The 25,791-nt window shown below is 55.1% G+C and overlaps 3 protein-coding genes across 9 annotated transcripts; all 3 read right to left on the bottom strand.

Moving 5' to 3' along the window:
- Positions 1–5,299: 5,299 nt before the first annotated feature.
- Positions 5,300–7,970, bottom strand: UBL4A (ubiquitin like 4A). Of its 2 annotated transcripts, XM_027533667.1 has the most exons (5): positions 7,836–7,960; positions 7,577–7,682; positions 7,132–7,346; positions 6,918–7,024; positions 5,300–5,465 (listed from the first exon to the last, which is right to left on the bottom strand). In XM_027533667.1, exons 1-5 carry the CDS (start codon positions 7,881–7,883, stop codon positions 5,354–5,356), a joined length of 588 nt encoding a protein of 195 aa, XP_027389468.1. In that variant the 5' UTR covers positions 7,884–7,960; the 3' UTR covers positions 5,300–5,353. The 2 variants fall into 2 exon arrangements, with proteins under 2 accessions (XP_027389468.1, XP_027389469.1); XM_027533668.1 differs by having other exon boundaries at positions 5,300–7,024; positions 7,836–7,970.
- Positions 7,971–8,531: 561 nt separating this feature from the next.
- SLC10A3 (solute carrier family 10 member 3) lies at positions 8,532–15,458 on the bottom strand. Of its 4 annotated transcripts, none has more exons than XM_027533666.1 (2): positions 12,388–15,458; positions 8,532–10,347 (listed from the first exon to the last, which is right to left on the bottom strand). In XM_027533666.1, the coding sequence occupies exon 2, from the start codon at positions 10,207–10,209 to the stop codon at positions 8,776–8,778; it is 1,434 nt and encodes a 477-aa protein (XP_027389467.1). In that variant the 5' UTR covers positions 10,210–10,347; positions 12,388–15,458; the 3' UTR covers positions 8,532–8,775. The 4 variants fall into 4 exon arrangements, with proteins under 4 accessions (XP_027389467.1, XP_027389464.1, XP_027389465.1 ...); XM_027533663.1 differs by having other exon boundaries at positions 11,573–12,403; XM_027533664.1 differs by lacking the exon at positions 12,388–15,458 and adding an exon at positions 12,226–12,325.
- A 1,166-nt stretch (positions 15,459–16,624) lies between these two features.
- On the bottom strand, positions 16,625–25,077 carry FAM3A (family with sequence similarity 3 member A). 3 transcript variants are annotated; one of them, XM_027534028.1, is made up of 10 exons: positions 24,881–25,077; positions 24,475–24,547; positions 22,467–22,574; positions 21,858–21,881; positions 19,647–19,770; positions 19,503–19,561; positions 19,054–19,104; positions 18,393–18,477; positions 18,190–18,316; positions 16,625–17,262 (listed from the first exon to the last, which is right to left on the bottom strand). In XM_027534028.1, exons 2-10 carry the CDS (start codon positions 24,485–24,487, stop codon positions 17,167–17,169), a joined length of 687 nt encoding a protein of 228 aa, XP_027389829.1. In that variant the 5' UTR covers positions 24,488–24,547; positions 24,881–25,077; the 3' UTR covers positions 16,625–17,166. The 3 variants fall into 3 exon arrangements, with proteins under 3 accessions (XP_027389829.1, XP_027389831.1, XP_027389832.1); XM_027534030.1 differs by lacking the exon at positions 24,881–25,077 and having other exon boundaries at positions 24,405–24,493; XM_027534031.1 differs by lacking the exons at positions 24,475–24,547; positions 24,881–25,077 and adding an exon at positions 24,260–24,339.
- Between the last annotated feature and the right edge of the window lie 714 nt (positions 25,078–25,791).

Genomic DNA, 25,791 nt, shown 5'->3' with positions numbered 1-25,791 from the left:
TCAATGCCTGGTATAAGAAGATTTCACATGCTGTGGGGCAACTAAGCCCATCCTCCACAACTACGGAGCCCCTGTGCCACAACTACTGAAGCCCCCACACCCTAGAACCCATGCTCCACAACAAGAAAAGCCACGGTGATGAGAAAGCCTTGCACTGCAACTAGAGAAAGCCCACATGGAGCAACAAAGACCCAGCACAGCCCAAAATTTTAAAAAAGAAAAAAACAACTGGACAAAACACATATGTCCATCAGGATGGAGTTGGTGAAATCACTTGTGGTTCATTCATACAATAGTCCTCAGTTCAGTTCAGTTCAGATGCTCAGTCGTGTCCGACTCTTTGCGACCCCATGAATCGCAGCACGCCAGACCTCCCTGGCCATCACCAACTCCCGGAGTTCACCCAAACTCATGTGCATCGAGTCTGTGATGCCATCCAGCTATCTCATCCTCTGTTGTCTCCTTCTCCTCCTGCCCCCAATCCCTCCCAGCATCAGAGTCTTTTCCAATGAGTCAACTCTTCGCATGAGGTGGACAAAGTACTGGAGTTTCAGCTTCAGCATCACTCCTTCCAAAGAAATCCCAGGGCTGATCTCCTTCAGAATGGACTGGTTGGATCTCCTTGCAGTCCAAGGGACTCTCAAGAGTCTTCTCCAACACCACAGTTCAAAAGCATCAATTCTTCGGCGCTCAGCTTTCTTTACAGTCCAACTCTCACATCCATACACGACCACTGGAAAAACCATAGCCTTGACTAGACAGACCTTTGTTGGCAAAGTAATGTCTCTGCTTTTCAATATGCTATCTAGGTTGGTCATAACTTTTCTTCCAAGGAGTAAGCGTCTTTTAATTTCATGGCTGCAGTCACCATCTGCAGTGATTTTGGAGCCCAGAAAAATAAAGTCTGACACTGTTTCCCCATCTATTTCCCATGAAGTGATGGGACCAGATGCCATGATCTTAGTTTTCTGAATGTTGAGTTTTAAGCCAACTTTTTCACTCTCCTCTTTCACCTTCATCAAGAGGCTTTTTAGTTCCTCTTCACGTTCTGCCATAAGGGTGGTGTCATCTGCATATCTGAGGTTATTCATATTTCTCCCGGCAATCTTGATTCCAGCTTGTGTTTCTTCCAGTCCAGCGTTTCTCATGATGTACTCTGCATATAAGTTAAATAAGCAGGGTGACAATATACAGCCTTAACATGCTCCTTTTTTTATTTGGAACAAGTCTGTTGTTCCATGTCCATTTCTAACTGTTGCTTCCTGACCTGTATACAGATTTCTCAAGAGGCAGATCAGGTGATCTGGTATTCCCATTTCTTTCAGAATTTTCCACAGTTTATTGTGATCCACACAGTCAAAGGCTTTGGCATAGTCAATAAAGCAGAAATAGATGTTTTTCTGGAACTCTCTTGCTTTTTTGATGATCCAGCGGATGTTGGCAATTTGCTCTCTGATTCCTCTGCCTTTTCTAAAACCAGCTTGAACATCTGGAAGTTCACGGTTCACATATTGCTGAAGCCTGGCTTGGAGAATTTTGAGCATTACTTTACTAGCGTGTGAGATGAGTGCAATTGTGCGGTAGTTTGAGCATTCTTTAGCATTGCCTTTCTTTGGGATTGGAATGAAAACCGACCTTTTCCAGTTCTGTGGCCACTGATGAGTTTTCCAAATTTGCTGGCATATTGAGTGCAGCACTTTCACAGCATCATCTTTCAGGATTTGAAATAGCTCAACTGGAATTCCATCACCTCCACTAGCTTTGTTCGTAGTGATGCTTTCTAAGGCCCACTGGACTTCACATTCCAGGATATCTGGCTCTAGGTGAGTGATCACACCATCATGATTATCTTGGTCGTGAAGATCTGTTTTGTACAGTTCTTCTGTGTATTCTTGTCACCTCTTCTTAATATCTTCTGCTTCTGTTAGGTCCATACCATTTCTGTCCTTTATCGAGCCCATCTTTTCATGAAATGTTCCCTTGGTATCTCTAATTTTCTTGAAGAGATCTCTAGTCTTTCCCATTCTGTTGTTTTCCTCTATTTCTTTGCATTGATCACTGAAGAAGGCTTTCTTATCTCTTCTTGCTATTCTTTGGAACTCTGCATTCAGATGCTTATATCTTTCCTTTTCTCCTTTGCTTTTCCCTTCTCTTCTTTTCACAGCTATTTGTAAGGCCTCCCCAGACAGCCATTTTGCTTTTTTTGCATTTCTTTTCCATGAGGATGGTCTTGATCCCTGTCTCCTGTACAATGTCACGAACCTCATTCCATAGTTCATCAGGCACTCTGTCTATCAGATCTAGGCCCTTAAATCTATTTCTCACTTCCACTGTATAATCATAAGGGATTTGGTTTAGGTCATACCTGAATGGTCTAGTGGTTTTCCCTACTTTCTTCAATTTCAGTCTGAATTTGGCAATAAGGAGTTCATGATCTGAGCCACAGTCAGGTCTCAGTCTTGTTTTTGTTGACTGTATAGAGCTTCTCCAATTATTAAAAAAAAAAAAAAATAGATTGCCTAGTTTTGTCCAGTGAAAGTCTAGAAGCAATGACACTCCAGTAGCAAAGAATGTTCCCTGTACCCAGAACTTGGTTCTCAACACCAGTCTCCACTAAAAGGAACCAGAGCTCCTTGGAGAAATGGAAGATTCTAGGTATGGGTCAGGGAAAAATACAAGAGGAGCCTGGAGCACCTTGTAGTGTCAGAAAGGAAGGATATGTTTGAAAAGGAAAAGGATGGGGCATGTTAAAGAGACGTGGGAGCCAACTGGAAAGAACCAAAGCTAGAACAATTTCAGCACCCAAAAGATTATTAAACCTTTTGGAGAGGAGGCACCAGGGAAGGTAATATATAGGCAGACATTATGTATATATTTCAATCTGGAGGGGATGCACACATGGGTGTATTCACTTTGAAATTCTGTTGAGCTGTATGTTGATGATTTATGCCCATTACTGTATGCATGCTACAATGCAGTAAAAACTGTCCCCAAAATGACACTTAGACAACTTAGATTCTAAGTTGTTGAATAAAAAAAGTGTCCACCATCACAACTAAGAAAAGACAGCAGGGACAAGGGAAAGCTCTTTGTAGAGAAATGCCAATTAATAATTGTAGAAAGCAAGAAAGCACAAGAAAATCAACATTTTGCAGCCACCAGTGCAGTTCATCCAGTTGAACTGATCCAAATGGGGAGCATCCTTGGGTGGTAAGACCATGAGATGAAGGTTGTTGGGAAAGAGAAAGTCCCTGGGTCTCAAGGTATCACCCAGATAACTTGTGTGTTAGGAAGGGAGAAGGCAGCTTTACCAGGGAGAGACTGAATGATCACACTGAGCCTCCCTCACACTGCGTGGGGAGGGACACAGCCTGCCCTGGGTGGCCGCTCTCCTCAGAAGGCCTAAGCTGAATCTAACCAGCAAGGAGGGAGGCAAATCCAGATCCTGGGACTTGCTATGAGGCCAGTGTCCTGGACTCTTCCAAAAGCATTGCTGCCTGATGGCACGTGGACAAGGGAGAGTTAGGAGAGGCGAAGGTGGCCTCCCACTTCCTGTCATCAAAAGCCTGACCCAGTGGTGTTGCCTTTCACCTTGGGCAAATTCTTTCCCAGCTGAGCCACCAGGGAAGCCCAAGAATACTGGAGTGTGTAGCCTGTCCCTTCTCCAGCAGATCTTCCCGATCTAAGAACTTAACCGGGGTCTCCTGCATTGCAGGCGGATCCTTTACCAATTGAACTATCAGGGAAGCCCAGAGCTAGGGGAAGTAGAAGGAAAAGTTGGAGAGGGCAGGCAGAAGAGGTGGCCCGGGGCAGGTCCCCAGTAGCTCCAGGAGGCCGCTCTGGCTCGGCCCTGGAAGGGGACAGGGGGACAGGAGTGAGCAGGCTTTCCAAGGCCCAGGGCACAGAGGCTGCCATGGCCTTCGCACCTCCTGCTGGCAGGGCCTGACCCATCCTGAGCAGCACTTGTCAGACCTACTGGACTTGGCAAGGCTGGCTTTTTTCCAGGCCTGTGTGGAAAGCAATGTGCCAGCAAATTGTGCACACAGCTGATCTTTGCCTGGGCGTTTTCCAGCTCAGTGAGCTCCACCCCAAAGGAAACACTGCTTTCCTCTGAGCCTGCCCCTCTGTCAGTGTGCCCATGGCAAGTGGCACCACAGGCATCTTATTCCAGGTGCTGGACCGTTGCTGTCTGTGGCCACTTCAGCTGGGCGTTTCACTCGCCCTGCCATCTCCTAGTGGGGCTGTTTCAAGGACCCTCCATGAGGAGGAGAGTGGTTTCAGGCCAGGGGATGGGGGGTAATGCGAGGGGTCAGTGCCCACCTCTGGGGCAGACACTTGGCTCAAGGGGCACAGTGCTGGCCATAAACATTCCAGCCCCTGTGGAAAGATATTGCAGCATTTGGAGCCTGCAGGGTACATGGGGCCACACCCCCTCCCAGAAACTAAGGAAAAAGGCAGGGCACAGCCCGTGGCCATTCTATCCTCTAGCGATAGCACAAGGCCTAGACCAGAGCCTCCGTGGCCCCTTCCCACCTGGGCCTCCCATCTCTCATCCCAGCACCTCTTCCCTGTCTCCCCCCTCCACCCCTGTAGCTACACACTCCTGCCCAGACAAGCTTCTGGAACCGGGGGTCTCCAGTCACTGGCAAGACCTTTCCTCCTCTCCACCATGCAGCAGCTTCTTGCCCTAAAACATCGCCAATGACCTTCTTGTTAGCTTGAGAGGAGGCTGCCCTCTCTTTTGCTTCTTGGCAGCACTAGACACTCTGCACCCTGGCTGGAGGGGCCTTCCTGGCCTCTGACACCAAGCTCTCCCTGTGGCCTTGCATCTGTGGAGGCGCCTTGGCCTCTGTAGTTTCTCCAGTTGGTGAAGTCCCCCCCAGGTCCAGTGCTCTCCCCTTTCTTCAGTCATGCTCTCTGGGAAGTAATTTCATGCATCCTTGCAGTGTCTGGGACATTGTGTCCGCAGGCCCTCCGGAATGTCGTGGAAAGCTGCACAGGGCTGCGGAATCGGCCCGTTGGTCCTGTCATCAAGGCACCTGCTATACACCCAGGAGACACCACTCCTGTCTCCATGGGCAGCCTGAGTTCCTCAATGACTTCCTGCACCCAGCAGATGGCTCCTAGCCACTACAGGGTCATCACTGCCCAGTCAGGAGGCACATAAGACTCACCAGCTGTCTCTTGTGTCTGTTGACAAGACTACATCAGCCCTCCCTGAGGACCTGGCCTTCCTGAGAGTTGCCCTCTCCCTTCCACAGCCCACCCAAGCCCCTGACAAAATGATGGAGGCACCCAGTTCTGAGCATCCAAAAGGGACAACGTTTATTTGTTGGGGCAGCTGAGGAGGAAGCTATGCTAGAGGACGGGAAGGTGCTCCATGCTGGCTGTGACCGAGGGGTTCGGTGGAAGCTGCAGGCAGCCATCTTCTGATCCTGAGGTAGAGGCCTGGGATGAAGCAGACACTGCAGAGTGCAGAGGGGAGGTAGGAAGAAACTGGGTATTTGGGGAAATCGTTTATCTGCTGCCAATACCCCTGGACTTTTACAAACCAATTCCAATTCGCAAACCAATACCTTTCCTTTATTGCTTAAACCAATATCCTGTAATGGTTAAATCAATGATGGGGAAACCAAAAGCAGTTCAGCTAATAGAGTTCCTTTCAGGTTAAAGTCTCACATGCACCTCTAGTGTGACTGAAAAGGTCAATATAAAATTTCCTGACTGCAAAGAAATGAGAGCGTAGGGAAGTCTATCACATGGGCCCTGCGGCAGTGCATGCCCAGCTCCTGGGTGGAACCATGGACTTCCACCTGCTCTTCAAAGCCTTTGGCCCTCAAGCCACTGTCCGTCCTCCCGACCTGGGGACCCAGCACTTACCCCATGAGGCTCAGGCCAGAGGGTGGCCCAGATGCCCTCCTCCAAGGAGCAGGTGCCTAGATGATCTCTACGGCCCACCCACCAGCTTCTGCCCCCACCCAGGTTCCCTCTCAGTGAGTGGTGTACACAGTGGGAGGCCCTGTCCACATGTGGCAGAGGATGGGCAAAGGGTACAGGGGCCTGCTCGAGTCACCTCAAGACTGTCACCTGTCATCTCTAAAGGTCATGGACCACTTGTGTCTGGAGGAGACAAGCAGAAGGGGGTGCCCAGAGAAAAGCTGTGACACTAAGGGCCAGGACATTCCGTCTTTGGGCCACGCTTGGCCTTCACTCAGCATTTGGCCTCAGTTTGTATCTGGGACACAGGGGTAGGATGCCTACAGACTCCTGAACCCAGGCTTTGGAGCTAAAGGAAACTGAGAGAGTCTCAAGAGCAGCCCTCACTGGGCAGAGTCGAATGCTGGGGACCAACGAGGCACAGGGACTTGCCTAGGGTCACTCCTCAGAGCCGGGTGACATCCTAGACTCCCCAGCCCACCTTCCCTTTGAGTGCATACTGGTTGCAGCTTCTAAGGGGGCCCAAGGCTGGCCGTCACCTGACCTCTTGCCAATGCTGGACCTGCCAAGGATGAGGTGACAGGATTGGGCATCAGGGGCTAGCTGCTTCCCCTTCCAGGCCTGGAAAAGGTATTGCTCGAGGGTTTCTCCTCAGTGGGCTAAACCTGGAATGTCCATGGCCACCCCTCAGAACCCATTTGAACGACCCTTTTCTCCCTCTCACCCTGAAGCACTTCTGGAAGCTAGCTGGACTCAGAATCTGGCTCCTTGCCTTGCCCGCTAGGAGCCTCGGCTGTCTCACCTTTTGTGCAACATGTGGGAGCCAATGAGTGGGGCCTGGCACCTAACATGAGCCAGATACAGGTACCCGGGTACCCGCCAGGCAGTATTATGAGTCAAGTTGCAATACAAGAAGACATTTAATGCTACATGCAGCTTGTGGCCTGGCCAGGCTCCTCCCCACACTCCGAGAATCCTACTTGGAGAACCCCTTCTCCATAGCTTCAGTCGCTTCGGGGTGCAGGAAGCGGCCAGCCAAGCGTTCAATGTCATCCAGCGTCAGGCGGCTCAGGGACCGCTCATAATCCTGAAGAGAGAAAACCAGAAGGATTCAGGGGTGCGGCTTGGGGCGGGGGGCCCGCTGGGACAGAGGCAGGTGGGCAGGACGCAGAGGTCCTGGGCCACGCTTCTCACCCTCTGGAGTTGATCCAGGACTCTGCTGGCATCGGCGGCGCTGAAGTGCTGGGCCAGAACTCTGGAAATGAGCGTCCAGGCGGCGGGCTGTGGGGCCGGGGCCTCGGCCGTTTTCCGCGCGGTGCTTTCTTCCAGCAACACCTTCTCCAGAGGTTTGACCACTAGGTTGAGCTTGGAATTCGGCCCGATGCTGTAATCGGAGAGTCTTTTCCCATCTGTCAGAGAGAGAGAGAAACTGATGGAGCTGTGGCCCACAGTCGCACTGCCCACGGCGCTGCGAGGCCTCGGGGAGCCCAGGCGAAGCGCTGCGGTGGCCTCCCGGGGTGGGGGTGGGGGGTCACCTAGCCAGAGCCCCCTCCACCTACACTGCTGCCCGGGCCTGGGCTGGACGCCCCGTCCCCTGGCTTCCCGCGGGTCTCCCCCGGAGTCCCCTCTCCCTGGTTACCTGCCAGGGCCTTGCCCTTGAACAGCAGCCGCTGCTGGCGGACCGGGATGTTCAGCTTCTCGGAGACCAGATGTTTCAGCGTGGACACCAGCTCGTCCTCCGACACCTGTCCCGGCCGAGAAAGGTGGGCGGGGGGTGAGGCCGCGGCCCGCGCGGAGGGCGGCTCTCCCGAGGTGGCCAGCCCGCCGGGTCCGTCCCCGCCCGCGGCTCGATCCCGCACCGGCGGGGCTGACCGCGCAACCCAGCCCAGCGATGCTACCTGAAGGCTGCACTCGCGGCCCTGGAGTGCCTTCACCGTCAGCTGCATGGCGGCCGCCGAGGCGTCCACTCGGGCCGGCGCGCACCTCAACGGCCCGCCGCCGCGCGCCGCCGCCCCGGGCGCGCGCCGGAACCGCCCGCCGCCGCCGGAAGCCTCGCGAGGGGCGCGCCCGGCGTCGCGGCCCCTCCCCGCGGTGTCGCAGGCCCCTCCCCCCATAACCTGGCCGGTCCTCCGCCGACCCCGGGGCGACGGAACTCGGAAGCCCGCGGAGAGGGGAAAAAGGTGGAGGGACGAGCTGGGCCCGGGGAGACGGCGGGCCGGGAGTTCGCGCGCCACCGCCCGCGGGCAGAGCAGGTCAACGCTGATGCCCGTTCCATCCCCTGCCTCTCAGGAGCCCGCAGAAGGCCCGGCTCTGCCGAGCCCGCTTCGCCACCCGCCGGCCTCCTTTTTAGTCCACCTGTAGAAAAGCAACTGAGCTTGGGATCTGGCCGGGGAGTCAGGCCTCTGTCCTTCCCACTGCTCCTTCTAGAACAGATACACAGCTCTGAGGTGATGCAGGGGCGAGGAGGGCTAAATCTGGCCAGAGGTCACTCTGTCGCCCAAGCCAGCCCTCCACCCTGGCCCACGCCTACCTAGCCATACCACATCTTTCCTTCCCCGACCCGCAGGCCTCAGAGGGCAAAGACAGCAAGGGACCCAAGCTTGCTTCTGTTTTATTGAAATATATTTTCTGGGCAGTGCCCGTCTACAGAATTCAGCATGGCCTCTTTGGCACTGAAAGCTGGAGAATAAAAAACGAGTAAAAAAAATAAGCCTGGGTTTTTTTTTTCTGAGTGCATAGTGCATGAGAACTAAAGGCCTTTGGTACACAAGAATGGTGGGGACAGTTGGTGGAGGTTGGGGGCTAGGGGTGCCTGGTGAAAGCTTGACCCAGGGGGCCTCAGGGAACGGCGCACACGCTGCTATAGATAAAGTGGCCAATTACTAAGGCCAGCATCTCCGAGGTGCCGCTAAGTGCCACAAGGAAAGGGGCCTGGGAGGCGTAGTCAGCCTGGAGGCGGCGGAGGGACAGCTGCAGCATGGCCAAGGCCAGCAGGCTGTTCTGCACCCCAACCTCGATGCTGACAGTCCGCCGCTGTGCCACTGGCAGCTTCAGGCACGTGGCCAGGCCGTAGCCCACCAGGAGGCCGACCAGGGGCACCGTGAAGCCCACCAACACGATGGGCAGCCTGACGCCTGCCAGGATGAAGACCCCCATGCGGTAGGCCAGGAAGAGGCCACCCAGGAGCAGCACAAAGCTGAAGGGCTTGATGACATGTAGCAGCAGCTGCGAGAACTTGGGGAGCTTGGACTTGATTACCACGCCTGCTGCAATGGGGATGGCAATGAACAGCAGGGTCCCCAGGATCTTGGAAACGGGCACATGGAGTGTTTCATGGATGCTGAGCAGGCGACTGTAGATGGCTGAGGACAGCGGCAGGAAGCCAGTGGCAGCCACCGTTGAGATGAAAGTCATAGAGATGGCCAGAGTGACGTCCCCTCCAAGGAGGAGGCTGAAGAGGTAGCTCCCCCCGCCGCCGGGCGACGAGCAAGTGATGATGAGGCCCAGAGCCAGGGCCTTGGGCAGCATGAAGACCTTAGCCATCAGAAAAGCATAGAAGGGCATGACTAGAAACTGGCCCAGAAGGCCGAGCAGCATGGGCTGGGGGTTCTGCAAGAGCCCCTTCAGCACCTCGAGCTCCACTTTGCACCCAAATGAACACTTATTGACGAAGATAAGAGGCAGGAGCAAGTAGAGGATTGGGTTCTCTGAGAAGTGGACTAGGTCAGTGCCGAGGGTGATGGGGGTATCTTCAGCTGGTGAGACCTTGATGCAGAAATCTCTCCGTTCCTCGATCAGCCTGGGCGGGGCCTCACGGGGGTCCGTGAGCTGGATGTGGAGTGGGGCTATCCCAGGCAGGCCCGAGCGGATGCTTACCACGAAGCTGCCGCCGCTGCCCAAGGCTATAGAACTCACATTCTTGATGGTCAGCACCTCTGGGTCCAGGGAGGTGACCCTCAGCATGGGGCTGGGTCCCGTCCCATTGCCCTGGCCTGGGTACTGGCTTGTGATCACAATGATGCCCTCGCTCTCTTCTGGGAACTCAAACTCCATCACAGAGCCATCTCCAATGCTCAGGTAGCGGCCCCTGGTCAGAGGCATGGGATGGCCCAGAGCTGGGCTGAGACTGGCACTGGGTGTTCCCCGGGCCCCCCACAGCAGGCTGACAAGCAGCAGGGTGGCTCTGAGCATGCTTTGGGGGCCCGTGCAACCAGTGCCCCCTTCTGGGCCAGGCCACTGCAGGGAGTGGCCTTCACCACTCCTAAACACCATGGCTCCTTCCCAAGGGTGGGGTGCACAGGCCCTCTGTGGCTTAGGAGACCAGCCTTGCTGGTGCTGTTTGGTGGTCCTGAGAAGGGTCCATGGGCGAGGTCTGGTGCTGGGCTGCCTTTCTTGATGGTAGAGCTCTTTCTGAGAAGAGAAGGGACATGGTGGTGGCTGTTGAGGGTGAGCAGCTGTGAGCCCAGGAGCATGACCGAGAAGCCCACTGGTGGGAGACTCAGCAGGGTCCCTTTTTGCAAGCCTGGGGATGGAAAGGGAATGCCTAGTGCTGGCCCTTGAGTGCCATTTGGGTATCCCTTCCCCAGTCACAACTGCCTCAAACTTCCCCAGAAGGGCCAGCGACAGGTATGACTTTGCCTTCAGCCTGCTGATTGGGGCTGATTTCCACAATTCAGAGATGGCCTGACAACAGGGGATCAGCCATGATCAGCCACCAGGGAGAGACAGCCCCAATCTTGTCACCACTAGCCTGTGCCGCACTTGCTTTGAGGCACAGTTGCGGCAGTACCACAACCAGGAGGAAATCTCTGCAGGACAGCCCAGGGATGCCCAGGAAGCAGGCCCGATGACAGCAAGCCAGCTCACGGCATCTGAGTGTCATCTGACCAGCAGAGAGCAGCCGGCAAAGTGGTGTGGGCAGCGGGTGACCCCGGGGCCAAAGGCCCCATGTGCTGGTGTTCACCACTGCTATGTGAATGGTCGTGCTGTGTGTGGCCATCTGGCCTACCTACCTGCTGACAGGGGCAAGATGTAGGTTCTGGGAGGAAGCAGGTCCCCCTCTCCCCAGGGAAGTTGCCAGAAGGGGCAGCAGAAAGGGATCAGATAGGCCCACGTGTCTACTGAGAGGTTTCTCCCCTTTCTGTCAGAGCTCTCACTCCCCTGGCAGGCCCAAAATTGGAGCTCCTAGAGCCACTGTGCCATCTGAGAGGCTCTGCTCAGAGTTCAGGGACTCCTCTCATGCCCACGTGGACCCCTACCAGAGCCTAGAACTACCCTTGAGGAGTGTTTCTAGAGGGATGGGCTGCCTCAAGGGGAAAGAAGGACGTTTGCCTCTTTCCACTTCTCAATTTGGGCAGCCCACACCCTACTCTCCTGCAGGAACTGGGGCAACCAAGATGAGGACACAGTAATTCTTCATCCTTACTGTTGACTGACTCATGCCTGGCATTGTCCGAGTCTTGGAAGAGGCCCCTGTGTCTCTAGATCCTATCGGGGATAGTCTCATTTGAGACTGGAGAGCAGTGGAAGTAGGTGGTGGAGGGCTGGTTCAGCAGAAGGCTCATCCCTGGGAAAGTCATCCTCTACCACCCTGGGATGCCATAGCCTCTCCTGGCTTGGCATTTGGGTTACTTACCCTGGAGGCCTTGATTCAGCCTTGGGTCCCACCGCTGAAGAGGGAGGCAGGAAAACCAGAGGGAGCAGGAGAAGTACAGTGGAGGGGACTCACAGGGAAGAAACGAAGGCACCTGGGACTGAAGCCACCGGTCTGGTGTGAACCAGTTCAGAAGGCAGAGGAGGTGAATGGCCATGCACCCCGTCGTTCCAGTACCACTGGTGGCTTTGAGTCACTGTGTGGGGGATCTGGCCCAGATCCCACCATTTCTTCTTGAGGTGCCAGGAGAGTTTGGGCAGATACGCCCCAAGACGAGGGAGGGAACCCCGGGTCAGCAGGTTTTCCCACACTGGCCGAGTGTTCGGTGTCGGTGCAGTTGGCAGTGTTGACCCGGGGCTCCTCCCTACCTGGGAGTCCGGAAGTAGTCGGACAGGGCAGATCAGAGCTCGGGCAGAAATTGGGGAGGGAGAGGGGGAGGGGCGCCCTGCAGCCGGCAGGCCGACGATACGCCCGGGCGGCCCCGGGATCCCTCACGCCACTCCCGGTCCCCGCGGCTGCACGAACGCCCGGCGGCGAGCCTTCTCCGCGGCGCCCGGCCGCCACAGCAAGCAAGGGAGGAAACTGGCCGGAGCCAGAGCCGCCTTCCGCCCGCCCTTCTGGCCTGAGGCTCTCACCTGCCTCGGCGGCCCGGAAACTCGGCGCGGGAGCCAGCGCCTGCCGGGCCGGCGGACGCCCACGAGCACTGCCAGCCGGGGCTCCGCCCCGAGCCCGACAAAGCACCGCCTCCGCCTCCGCCCCACGCTTCCGCCCCGCCTACCCCACGGCGGCCCCCTTACCTCTCACCGTCGGGGCGGGCCTAGACCGGATGTGACGTAACACGCGAGCGACGAGTCTGCGCGCGCGCGCGCGCCGGTCTGGCTGCCTTCCGGGTCGTGGTGGGTCGGTGCTGGGTGCTCTCTCGTGTGGCTAGTGAGACGCGTATACCAGTCTTCTGTGGTCGCTGCCGGGGCGACCCGCACCGGTAGGCATCCCAGTCCTTCCCAACCACGCTGCGACCTCTAGGGGCAGTGGGACGCATGCTTAGCCCTTATCCAAGCTAGGACGCCCGGGAGCTGCTGCTTAGTGGTGGGACCCGGGAATCAGGGTTTCTGTCACGTGCCTTCTCTGGGCGCTAGCCCTGTGGCCAGAGGGCCGACTCTCACGGATCCAGACTCTGGGACCTAGTCTCGGCCATGTTCCACCTTCCTACGTTCAAGCAATGACCGAGCGCCTATTTCCACCCTGTGTAAGATCAGTGGATTTTTGAACGTTTCAAAACTATTTGGGGCCACCAGCAAGGTCCTAAGGTTTCACGGAGAAGGAGTGCAAACACATGGCATAAGGAAGGGCAAAAAAGTGGTGAAGGTGTAGAACGTGGATGTGAGAAGACAGTGAACAAGTGTAGAATCAAAGGAGCTTTGTATGGTCCCAAAGGTTGCTGGGCAACTGCAGTCAGGGGGTGGGACAATAGCTACCCACTGTTCTGGAAGAACTTCTTGTCAGGGCTGTGATGGAGGCCAGTGGTGCCCAAAGTTGCAGGTTCTTGCCCCAAGAAGGTTTTTAAGACACATCGTAGAGAATGTCCAAAAAGACCTGTAGCATATCTATTTTTATTTATTTTCCCAATAAATAATAACTAATCATCTGAATAAAAACCTATTAATTTTAATTTAGCCTTATTTATTGAGAACTGTATTTGTGTATGTGTGTTATAAAGTTCAGATTAGTACATTCATGTGATGTGTAAGCAGATAGACACACATGGTGGGGGTGCACACTCGAGAGGGTTTATGTCAGTGATCAAGAAACATTCAGAGCTGTAGCTCTAGGCTGTTCTTTAGTTTCAGTTAAGACATAAGCCTTTTGTGTGTGTGTGGACTTAATATCCCAGAAAGTCTGTACTGTCCCTCTCAAATGGGGTTGAGAGGTCCTGATGGAAGCAGGCTGGCACAGGTGAGAGGGCACATGTTAGGTTGAAGACTGCAAGTTTGCAAAGGAGCAGTGGTGCTGTCATTGTCTGAGGATGGGGTAAAAGTGGCCAGAGGGAGAAGGGGGATGGATCAGCTGAACATTGGGGATGGAAAACCTAAACAATGTGTTCACCCTTGAGGAACCCTTCGTTTTTCTATTCCCAACTGGATGAGAATTGGTGTCAGGGGTCAAGGAGAATAAATGTAGTTAGAAGGCTGCTCCCCGTTATCATTAGTCTCTCCAGCCTTCCCTGAAAAGCCAGAGGGGGCTGGTGGGGTGTCTGATCTGAAGGAATTTGGAGGCCTTCCCTCCAGGAAAAAGGGGTGGCTAAATTAAAATCATGGGGTCACAAATAGTTGGACACGACTTAGTGACTGAACAACAACAACAAAAAAACAAGAATGTTTGTAGTTAGTTTTGAGGATTAATAATTTACCCCAGAAGAAGGAAGGTCTCTATGAGTCAGTCAAGGATATCTAGTTCCAAAGAAGTCATCTGGACCAAGAAAACAGATGGAACACATGATAGTTACAGCTAAAAGAACATCAGGGCACTTCAGATGGGAGACCCACCACCATCTCACTAACAGGGCACAGTGATGACCCTGAGAGGTGGACTTACCTCCTGCTCTCCACGCAGTGGCCTCCAGGAAGACTGTGATAAATAAGCAGGCATGGAAGGCATATTCTATACAAGCATGAATATGGGATGCATTTGGTATTTACTGGGAAATGTGACAACTGGCGTTTTTACAAGCCCAGCTACAGGTTGTGGTACCTGAGTTTTCTTTAGAGGGCCATCTCTCTTCCACTCTCGGTACACAGGTTTGCATGTAGAGGACCCCAATGCTGGCCTCTGAGGGTGCATGACACAGAGGTAGCCAATCAGAGCCACAAAGATTGAGGCAAAGATAAACCCATAATCCAATCTGGGCCAATGAGAGGTAGTTCCCTAGGGACTGGGAAGATGGGACTTCTTTCTTGCTGGGGTTGCTCCCCCTGCCTGGGAAGTCAGCACATTTGAAAAAGACATGAATACAAAAGAAAGGGGAGCCGACATATGAGAGCCCTGAGGACATAACTGGAGCTGGACTCACCCGTAGGCATTGGGGGTCTGTTACAGGAAAATTCAGCCTCCCTTTGCTATCGTGGCTTTATTTTCACATGTGCCAGTTGAGTTGGGACCCTGGCTCTTGTAACTGTAACTGAGGATGTCTTAACTCCTGAGGGTAGGCCTGGGGGACAAAACCCTGGTGGAGGAGGACCACTGGGTGTAAAAAGACGGCCCTCTACTTTGGGAAGTCTGGCAGGCTGCACACCACCCACTGTCAGCGTCCTGGCCTGTGTAGGGCCATGTGGGGGATAAAGCTGGCCTGCTGCTTCCATCTGTGTGAATCCAGCATAAGCAATGAAGGTCTGGGGCAGGTCAGCTGGCATAGTGGTTGATAAGAGGCACCTCCCAGCCTTGCAGTTCATCCCTTGACTAAGGTGCGTTTCATTTCAGGCGAGTCACTAACTTTGTGGGGCCCTATTTAGCTGGCTTCTAACCTCCCAGCCCCAGGGAAGCTTTCCTAAGTATACCAGGGACCATTTTTCCTCTCTAAACAGGGGTCACAGCAGCACTTGCTCACTGGGGTTGCTGTGACGACTGAGCAGGGAATACATGCAGATGAATCACTGGCCACATGTTGATCCTTGTGGCAGCCCCAATGGATACATCCAGATCCATCAGACTATCCTCTCTACTTTGGAGGATGTTGGAAATGTCCATAATAGAAGGTTAAAAAAAGATGAATAACATAGATGATACTATAATGGTAAGTACTCAGTTATTGCATCTTCCCTTGTAGCTCACTTGGTAAAGAATCTGCCTGCAATGCAGGAAACCTGGGTTTGATTTCCTGGGTCAGAAAGATTCGCTGGAGAAGGAAATGGCAACCCACTCCAGTATCCTTGCCTGGAGAATCCCATGGACAGAGGAGCCTAGCAGGCTATAGTCTATGGGGTCGGAAGAGTCAGACATGACTTAGTGACTCAACCATCACTTGTTGTTATGAACACTTGTCAAACAGAGTGCACGACACCAAGAGGGAACCCCAAAGTCCACCCTGGGTTTTGGGTGGTGATGATGTTTCAGTGGAGGCTGGGTATAAGGGAACTCTGGACTTTCTGCTCAACTTTGCTGGGAACCTAAAACTCTAAAAAACAAAGTCAATGTAAAAACGAAAACATCTCAAGTTCTTGGCACGGGGTCAGGCTGGTCTTCAGCTCGTGTGATCACCATCTCCCAGGCAAGAAATTCAGGCTGCCCTCACGTCTGCAACTCCCTGACCCTTTATGGCTGTGATTGTGGCCCCACAGCCACAGCCTCTCCTCCTGGGCCATCCCAGGACTCCCTCTCTTCTGTGCCTCCTTAAATACCTTCATTTTCTGATGATGCACTCACACTCTGGCAGCACTTAACCCCTCGAGGGGGACTCAAACGTCCACTGCCCTCCACCACGGTACCTTCAACGTGACCTGGCTGGTGCCCAACTGATTCCTCTACCTGGGAAGTCCAAACTGCCTTCCCTCCTTTTCCTGACACCAGGCCATTTCTGTGCCACTTTGTATACTTTTCCAGCAAAACTCCTTATCGTTTCTTGCTGGTTCTCACCCAATGCAGGGAAATAGAGCTGTAATCTCTGAGAAGTGCCAAATAGCCTTCCTACCTTGATCTCTCATGCCCTGATTTCAAAGGGATCTAAAGCTGAGTGCTGCGGGGAGACGTACCAGCTCTTGAGGGAGCCGGGGCAGGAGGGGGAAGCCTCCTGGGTTGATTTGAATCCCCACTCCTATCCCTACAGGCCTGTGTCCAAGGGATTCAGCCAGTTTCCAGCAGCCAGAATCAGCTTTCCAGGCAAGGCTACAGGGATGCCCACTGGGCAGAGGGGCCTGTGGATGACATGCACCCTGGAGACACAGGCCACTACAAAGGGTGTGGAGGCGAGTCGGTTGAGCCTCGGGGACGTGTCCCTCCCCCAGGACACCAACACCCCTGACTCACCCCGCTGAACACACTTCATCCTATTGGGGGCCACCAGTTTATTAAGAGGTCATGGAGAAGGCAGGCCCTCTGACAAACCACAGGGGCGACCACCTGCCACTCCATCAGGCCGCAACTTCAGCACGCAGCTGGCCCGGCTCCAAGGTGGCCGCCCCTCCCTGGAGGTGGCCAGGTGGCCCAGCACGACAAATCATGCTGGAAACAGGCCTGGCCCATGGAGCTGCGAGGCACTCTGTGATGCAGAGGTTCTGGAAGGTGCCCAAACCTTCTAGGTAGCCACTACCAAACCTGGGGCTGCAGGTGCTTGGGACTCGCCTGGTTGGGGGTTGACTAGGGGAGCAGCTTTCGGAAAAGGAGACAGGTACCTTGGGGTTCCCCCCAGACACAAAGTGCAATGGGTCCGCTGGGCAGCCCCCACTACTGGTCACTGTCTGGTCGCTGGTCACCACCTCAAAGCCCTGACGTGCTGGGCGTGGGGTCGGGGCCTCAGCCCTGTGCTGGCGCCTCGTCAGGGGCTGGGCACACGCAGTCTTGCTCAGTTTCATCTGCGAGCCTGGCCCCTAGCTGGCTGCGGGCCTCCTGGGAATGCAGCCCTCCATTTCCAGCGCCTCGGGCCAGCCTTCATACTTATTGGTGTGCTTGCTATTCTTCATGTGCTGTGGGATAGAAGAAGGCATGGACTCATCCTCAGCCACCAGGGCCAGACAGACCCTCCATCCTCTTGGGCTGGGGTCAACCAAGCGGGCATTCTCTGGGCACCCAGCCCCGTCTGCCAGTGCCTCAGTGTTTTCAGCTAAAGATGGTGGCAGCTGTCCCCTTACAGCTGGAGGGGGTCAGGTTCTCAGAACTCTGGTGGGCCTGGCCCATGCTGGGAAGGGAAGGACGGGGTGTGTCCCAGCCCCCACCTCACCCACAGGGAGCCCATGAAAGCTGTGCCAAGAGTGAGGCCCAAAGGGACATTTCTTGTCTGGGAGTCAAGCTGCTTTTTTGGCAGCTGGAGCCTTCCAGAAACCACTGGAATGGCCTATTTGCCTTGCCCTGTTGCGGGGAGCAGGGTTTGGGGGCAGGGGGCCTCCCAATGAGGGCAGCTGGGGAGCAGGTTAAACTGGGGTCCTGGGTTTGGCAGGGATGGGACATCACTGAGAATCTTTTGGGGGTGGGGGTGGTGCTGTACCACGTGGCATGAGGGGTCTCAGTTCCCTGACCAAGGATAGAACCCATGCCCCTTGCCCCTTGCCCCTGGCAGTGGAAGCATGGAATCTTAACCAAACGACTGACAAGATGTCTGGCAAGCATCTTGAAGATGTATAGCAGGGAGGTGTCTTAACTGTGACTCTTGCTCATGTGAAAGCTTTGCCATTCAAAGGTTCTTTAGGGGGAAATCCAGACAAGAGAGAGAAGATCAAAGTTACTGCCCTCCTCGTGCAGAGCCAGGACCACCGTGGGGTGGGGGGCAGGTGTGCTGGGCAGAATTCAGGGAAGGCTGTGGCATGAACAGAAGGGGACCTTGGAGGATGCAGGCCAGAGGGGCGGGCAGACTGCCCTGGGCCAGGCAGTGGGGGTTCCAGGCTTTGTGTCCATACCTGCTCAAAGGGGCTCTTATTCTGCACACCCTTGGCCCCCACAAACACCCAGCTGTCCCGGAAGGCCAGGTCCTTGACGTTCTTGCTGCCCAGATCACTGAAAAGCTTCCGAGTCTCTTCATTCATCCTGCCGCACAGAAGGAAAAGAGGTGAGCTGTGACCCTAGATGGATGAGGCCTCGGCCGGCCTCGGCCATCACTTACTTGGTGGCTGGGTCGTCGTAGGAAGCCACAAACACTAGGGTGCCTTCGTGAAGCGGCCGGATGAACTTCAGCAGGTCGTTGACATCTGGGGGGACAGGTCCCATGGAGCACTGGCCACCTCTGAGCACCCCTCCCTCACCAACCCGTTCTCCAAACGAGGAAATTAAAGCAGGGAGTGAGTGGGCCAGGGATTCATGCCAAGCCAGTCGCCAAATGAGTTTAGGAACCAAATAAGAAGAAATAGAAGAGTTTAGGAAACAAGTAAGGAAAGAAAGAAAAAGGGAAGTCGCTCAGTCATGGCCAACTCTTTGCGACCCCATGGACTGTCGCCCACCAGGTTCCTCCGTCCATGGGATTTCTCCAGGCAAGGGTACTGGAGTGGATTGCCATTTCCCTTATCCAGGGGATCTTCCCGACCTAGGGATTGAACCCAGGTCTCCCACATTGCAGGCAGATGCTTTACCATCTGAGCTACCAGGGAATCCCAGAAAACAAGAAGCCAGGGCCAAAGCCCTGATTGTACACCGGTCCTTCTCCCCACCTTTTCTGAAGGTGAGGGAGCACTTGAGCTGCCCGGGAGAACCTAGAGGGAACAGCGTTCAGGGCAAAGGAGCTGTCATTCCACCCACAGTCAGAAAGTAGTAGTGGCAGCCTGACTCACCTCCTGCCCACATGTCGAAGGCACGGGCCTCGATGAGGTCTCCATTTACCCCTGGGTAGGGGGAAGAATTGGGCGCTGCTGCAGGAGCTGCCAGAGTGATGCCACCCGGAGCCCCCAGATCAGCAGCCCTTCCAGAAGCTCCCCCCAATACCCCCAACATGTGAATGCCTACCACCGTGCTGCTGGTTCACATGCCAGGACACACCCAAAGCTGCCAGGCATTGGCAGCCCTCCAGGGGCTCCCCAGGCAGCAGCCTCCCATCCCTGGAAAGTTCGAGATCTTCACTGCTACCCTGCTCTTGTCCATCGGGTCACTTCTGTGGAACCTTCAGCTCCCACACGCTGCCCCCTACCACCCCAGGCCCCCCGGGAATTCCCGGAGTGGGCATGTGGACAGAGGGTGGCAGGCTGCCAATCGGCTTTGCATCTCTGCTCCATGGGGAACTCACCATTCACCAGGGCAATGTTCAGTCCCCGGCCCACGTTGTCCTTGACACTGCTCATGAGCCTGGAAGCGGGTCAAAGCTTTCCAATGGCCCATCAACGGCATGCAGCCCCTGCTTCCCTCCCTGCCCCCATCCCGAGAGGCTCACATCCTGTCTTCCAGGCAGATCTTGGGTCCAATGACGTTGGCAGCGCCGCTGACCACACGGAAGGCCAGATGCTCCTCGGGGCACGGCTGGGGCAGACCACATTTGTACTTCCTGGCTCGCGGCTCTGTGGGGACAACCAGCGTGACTCCTGGGCCTGGCCCTGGGGGCACTGGACACCTGAGAGGGGGTGGTCAGGCCCAGCCCATAGGGACGAATGAGTGATCACAGACCAGGGGACTGGCGTGCAGAGGAGACATGGCTCAGGTTGAGGTCAGGGACCCTCAGGGAGGCTCTTTGGCCACTGGTGGGAGAACAGAGGATAGTAGGAGAGCCGCCAGGAGGATGGTGTGTTACGAGGTGAATTGTGTTCCCACAGAAGAGGCTCTGAAACCCTAGGACCTCAAAACGTGACCTTCAGTGGAAACAGGGTTACTGACATTATAATTCATTTAGAGGCGATCACCCTGGAATAGGGTGGGCCCTAAATCTAATGACTGGAGAAGGAAATGGCCACCCGCTACAGTACTCTTGCCTGGAAAATCCCATGGACAGAGGAGCCTGGCAGGCTACAGTCCATGGGGTCACGAAGAGTTAGACACGACTGAACGACTTCACTAATCACCTTAAATCTAATGATGTGTGGTCTTAGAAGACAGAAGACACAGACGTGGAGGAGAAGGCCATGTGAAAATGGGCGCTGAGACAGAAGGGATGAAATCACAAGCCAGGGGCCACCTGGGGCTACCAGAAGCTGGAAGATGCCAGAAGGAGCCTCCCCTGGAGCCTCTGGGATGAGAGTAGCCTTTCAGTACCTAGATCTCAGACTTGGAGCTTCTGGAACAGAAAGAATATCCTTCTACTGTTTAAGCCACCCAGTTTCTGCCACTTTGGTATGGCTACCCCAGGAAATGGATACAGAGTTTGAGACCAGGAAGTGGGGTGCTACTGTAATAAATCCCCCAAAATGTGGAAATGGGTTTCCAACCGGGTAATGGGTAGAGGCTGTAGGATTCTGAGGTACTTCTTAGAAAAGGTCTAGATTGCCTTGAAGAGACTGTTAGTAGACATACAGCCATTGGAGGTAATTCTGCTAAGGGCTCAGAAAGAAGAGAGAACAGTAGAGAAAGCTTCTACCCTCATGGAGAAATCACACATCACTGTGCCCAGAATGTCACTAGAAATGTGAATGCTAAAGGTGCTTCTGGTAAGCTCTCAGACAGAAATGAGGAATGTGTTCTGGGACACTGGCCAAAAGGCCACCCTTGTCATCAGGTGGCAAGGAACTTGGCCAAATTGTGTTCTAGTGTTTTGTGGAAGGTACAACTCGTGAAGGCTGAACTTGGAGATTTCTAAGCAGAGTGTTGAGGATTTCTCCTTGTCGCTCACAATAACATGGGAGGGAAGACAGGCCAGTTAAGCATGAAAGAACCAGAATGTGAAGGTCTGGAAAATTCTCAGCCTAACCATATTGCAAAAAAAAAAAAAAAAAAAAAAAATGAGAGGGGCAGGTTCAGGAGACAACACCCAGGGTGTGGCTGGACAACTGTTTGTTAAGAGCTAGACGGGTGACTTGTAGACCCACTCAGCTGTGTCAGCAGAAGCCAGGGGAGAGAGATGACGTTATCCAGGAATGATCTGGAGGACTCTCTTGTCTATAGCTTAGACCCTCATGAATTCCAAGGGAGATAAACAAGGTTTTTTGAGACTTGTATACAAGTAGGAACATTTCCAGGCTGGACTGAGAGAGACAGACAAAGGATGGAAGGGAGGAAGAATTCCAAGGGCAGGTCAATAGTTGCAGAGGCCACAGTTGGCTTGGACCCAAAGGGAGGGTAAGATCGCCCCCTATATTCCAGAGCCCCACCAACCTTCACCCCCTCAAAGGCCCAGGGATTCTTCTTAGGCTTTGAAATGTAATGGATCTGCCCTGCTGGGATTTGGACTTGCTTGAGACTGATGACCTCTTTATTCCTTACAATTCCTCCCTTTCAGAATGGCAATGTCCATCCTATGCCTGGCCCCCTAGGTATTCTGGAAGGAGGTAACTTGTTCTCTGGACTCCCAGCATGCAAGCAGTTCCAGTGGGCTATAGTATGGGGAGGGGTAAATGGAGAAGAGAAACCCTAGTGGGCTGGGTACAAGCACAGCTGTCACAAAGGTGGTCAGAGGGGTAGGTACACTGCAGGAGCCGTGAGGTGAGAGGAACCTTACCTGCAGTCACTGAGTTCTCTTGGCCTGTGGGTACAGAGAGTTGTTTCTGTTAGTAGGGCAGCCTGGTCCTGTACCAGGAAGTCAACATGGAGGACAAGCCAGGATCAGGGGCCAGGGGCTATGCCAGGCTGACCCTGGCACATACATTCCTGGGCGTCTAAACATTCACATGCAAAACTCTCTGTTTCAGGAAAGGGTAGATGGGACTTGTGAAAAGTCCTTAGAGATAAGGTGTCCCCAGCAAGACGGGGTCGAGTTCCCTCCCCATCTCAGAACCCAGTGGAAAGCCTCCAGGGACCAACGAGGGCATCATCCCCAAGATTCAGCTGAAGCTCCCCTGCCCTCCCACTCAGGCCCCAGTGACTCCAACTGAACTGAATGGATTCTAATGAGTGGGGATTGGTGTGTCCAGCCAAAGCAACTGGGTGGTAAGGGTCAGGCTGTGGGGGACACCAAGAGGCAGACCAGCGAGGACAGCTCCCGGTGTCTTGCCAGGAGGAAACAGACAAACCAGACCGCTGCCAGACCCGTCCTGAGCCTCAGCCTGCAGGTCCGGTTGCCTGCCGCCAGCGACCCTTGTAGCAGGGTGAGGGAAAGTCCCACACTCACTGGCGAAGAGTTGCTGGATCCAAGGAAAGCCAAGGCCACTGAGGAGGATGCTGACTACAATCCAGGTGACAGCCACGGTGATGACCAGGGCCATGATGCGAAGGGGGCCTGGAGGCAGGACAGACATGAGCGAGGCCACCTCTGAGGGCAGCGAGCTCCCGGACGACCCCAGGCCTTCTCAAGAGCGGATCTCCTCATCCGCTGGGGAGGAAGGGATGGGAGAACAGGAGTGGGGGGTACCTGTGGCCGCCCACCAGGCACGAGAAGCGGATCAGCTCCTGGTGGGTGAAGGAGGAAAGGCCGCTGCACCTGGAAGGCTCTTGGCTTGGTTCTCCCTGGCGTTGTGGAGGGGCCTTCAGAGCCCCTGCTGGAGAGGGCTTTACCCACCTCCCATGCTGACAGAGGAGCCACCTAACCCCTGAGGTCCCCATGCATTTGAGTCCCCGCCACCCTGCCCCTCCCTTCTCCTGCAATGATGGAGGAGAAGGCTCTTACCCCTTTAGAAGGCCAGGCAGGCCTCCCTTCCCCTGCTGTGAGCTGGGTGCCCAGCTTTCCACCCTGGCTGGAGTTCTTGGAATAGCTCACTCTGTCTCACTCTTGGTCTTCTATAGTCAACATCTCCTGTCCTCTGAAGACGCAGGAGGACAGTCCTTGGGGATCACGTCCCCAGCTGGCCGCTGGCCTCCATCTGCTCCCTTCCCCTCCTCTCAGGCCCCTCCAGAGTCGCATATGCTGGTTCTTCCCTCCTTGCATAGACTTCCCTCCTGGTCCCTCTGTCTTCTGATCTCCTCCTCTCTGCCCGGGCCTCCATCAGCCCCGTAGGACAGCCTGTCGCCAAGGCCCCCAGCCTGGGACCTTCTTGGGGTCAGCACCCCGGGGTTACCTGTGGGCCCTCGTTGTCTCCAGGCTGAAGCCCTCTCACAGAAACCCTTCTGGGCTGGCACCCTGGAAGCCCATAGGATGCTCCTCACCCTTCTTGTCCTCTGAGACTCTGCCCTGAAGACCTGGGCTTGTCCTGGTTTCTGTCCCACATGGCCTTCTCACCTCCTTCCATGGACTCTTCCCGGATTATGTCAACCATTCTCCTTGTCCTTAACATTTATCTCTGGCTCTGTCCTGTCTTCTGAGCCATATCTATATAGCCAACTGCTACTTTACTATTTCTATTTGGATATTTCACAGGTGTCTCAAACTAAATATTAAAACAGAACTCATCTTCTCTATTCTACCCCAAATAAGCAAACTATTCTTCTGGTATTTTGTCTTTCAGCAAATGATCCCTCCATTCATACAGTGCAGCAAGTGAAAACATTGCAGAATGACACTGGGGAATCCCCAAATCCTGTGTCCATACCCTTCTCTCACTCTCCCCTCCTGCCTCAACTGTCTGTATAAGTGCCCTCCTCTGCTCCCAGCCTTGAACTGACATTCACAGAGCAGTGACTCTTATTTTCCCAGCCCAGCCCTGACCACTCTTGAGGCCACATCTTCCCAGCCAGTTCCTCATGGGCCAGCTTCCCTGGGATACATTCATAGTGCTGCAACCTTTTCCACTAGGAAGTCCACCCCAAAACTGATGGGACCCCAAGCCCACTTTGTCTCAACTGTCCAGGCAACAGCAGAACTGGCAGTGGGTTCCCATCTGAGCCCAGGGCCACTTTGATCAGCTTCTTGTCTAAGACCACCACATCTCCCTGTCCACCCAGCTGCTGCACTCCTTGGGGCGTCTCTCACATAGCTCTTTTTCCAAAGAGTGGCCAGTCACCCCGTTTGGGAGAAACAGATTATCATACCCCTCTTCTCACGACTGAAAGAGCTGGGAGCTGAAGTCCTCAGAAGTGAAAGGATTTGCTCAAGGTCATAGAATGAGTGTTTCTGCAAAACCCAACAAACCCAGTGGTCCCACCACTCCCGCCCTCCCCGCCCTTCCAGACAGACCTCTGGGCAGCTGGGCCTCCAGCCGAGTCTGCTTTCCAAGACTCTCCCTTTCACGGTGGAAGCCACCCACCTGCCAACCTCATGTCCACTTCTCTCGTTGGGCTGGGGCAGCCAGCAGGTGCAGCCTTTGGGGACCCTGCGCTCTGGGGAGGGGGGCAACAAAGCAGAACAAGCAGGTTTGGGTGGGGGTCAGGGACGACCTCTTGGTGGGCCCCAGTTATGGTGCGGGCGTTATCGGTGCGCCGATTTGCTGGTCTAAGTCCCTGGCCAGGCCCCTTGGGGACGTGGAGAGAAGCCCGGCTGGGACTGGAGGGGACGCGGGAACCAGGCGGGTCACGATCGAGCACCCGGGAGCCGCTGGGGCTGGGAAGTGGAAGTGGTTCTCCCAGATGCGGGTCCCTCCCGCGGGAGGCCCCCCCTCCCACCTCTCCGGGCATGGAGGCCGGCGACGCGGGCCGGGCCAGCCAGAGACTTGCCTGACGCTGCGGGGAGGGATGCGAGCCGGATCGAAGGCAGCGTCGTGAGGCCACCCGCCTCGCTCTACTTGGCGAGGCCAGGGAGCTGCGCGGGGCAGCTCGAGAGGCCCAGCAATGGCGACTTGGGGCGAGAGCACGGCCGCAGCTGCCACCGCCGTCACCGGCTAGCTCTGGGCAGCGGGCTACCGGGTAGGAGGGGCCCGAATTTGCCCCGCCCCCGACGCGCTCTCCGGCAGAGCCCCCGGGCCGGGCTCCGGGGGGAGGGGCCACGCTCGGTCCCGCCCCTGACGTCTCCTCTTGAGACTTCGCTCAGCGGGGAGAGCCCCGCCTTCCCAGGCTTTGAGGGCGGGGCTACGCTCCTGCCGGGCGCTCAGATCCGAACCCTACAAACGGGCGGCGGGATCCCGGGGCGTAATGAGAAATTCTTTCAACGTTTAAATCTGTACGTTTTCGTAACACGGAGTAACAGAGGCGTGTCCGGGGAAATAGCGGGATGCGATGATCCAGGAGCCAGCAGGCTCAGCCTTGAGCGGCCTCCCCGCTCACCAGTCTGTTTTCCAGAGAGCGGCACGCTCACACGCGCTTACTTCCTGCCTGCTCCCCCAGCCTCCTTCAGGAAGGCACCCCGGACACCGCCCGGGGCACCCTCATCACCGCCCCCCCGCCCCCGGGGCTGGGAGAGCTGGGGCCACCCTGTAGCCTGAACCCATTGGTCTGGGACGTCTGCAGCCCGGCGGCGTGAGAACCACTGAAACATCCATGCCCTTTGACCCAATGACCTCACTTATGGGAAAATTCCCTAAGGAAAGAACCAAAAATACCAGAGAAAGTTGATAGAGCTAGGCCGTGACAGAGCTCTGGTTAGCATCCAGGAACTTCTACAATGGCATCCACAACACTCCCCCCCCCCT

The sequence above is a fragment of the Bos indicus x Bos taurus genome, chromosome X (assembly GCF_003369695.1).
Source record: "Bos indicus x Bos taurus breed Angus x Brahman F1 hybrid chromosome X, Bos_hybrid_MaternalHap_v2.0, whole genome shotgun sequence".
NCBI classification, from domain to species: domain Eukaryota; kingdom Metazoa; phylum Chordata; class Mammalia; order Artiodactyla; family Bovidae; genus Bos; species Bos indicus x Bos taurus.
The sequence above is the reverse complement of the archived record's forward strand: the minus strand, read 5'-3'. Positions and strand labels throughout refer to the sequence as shown.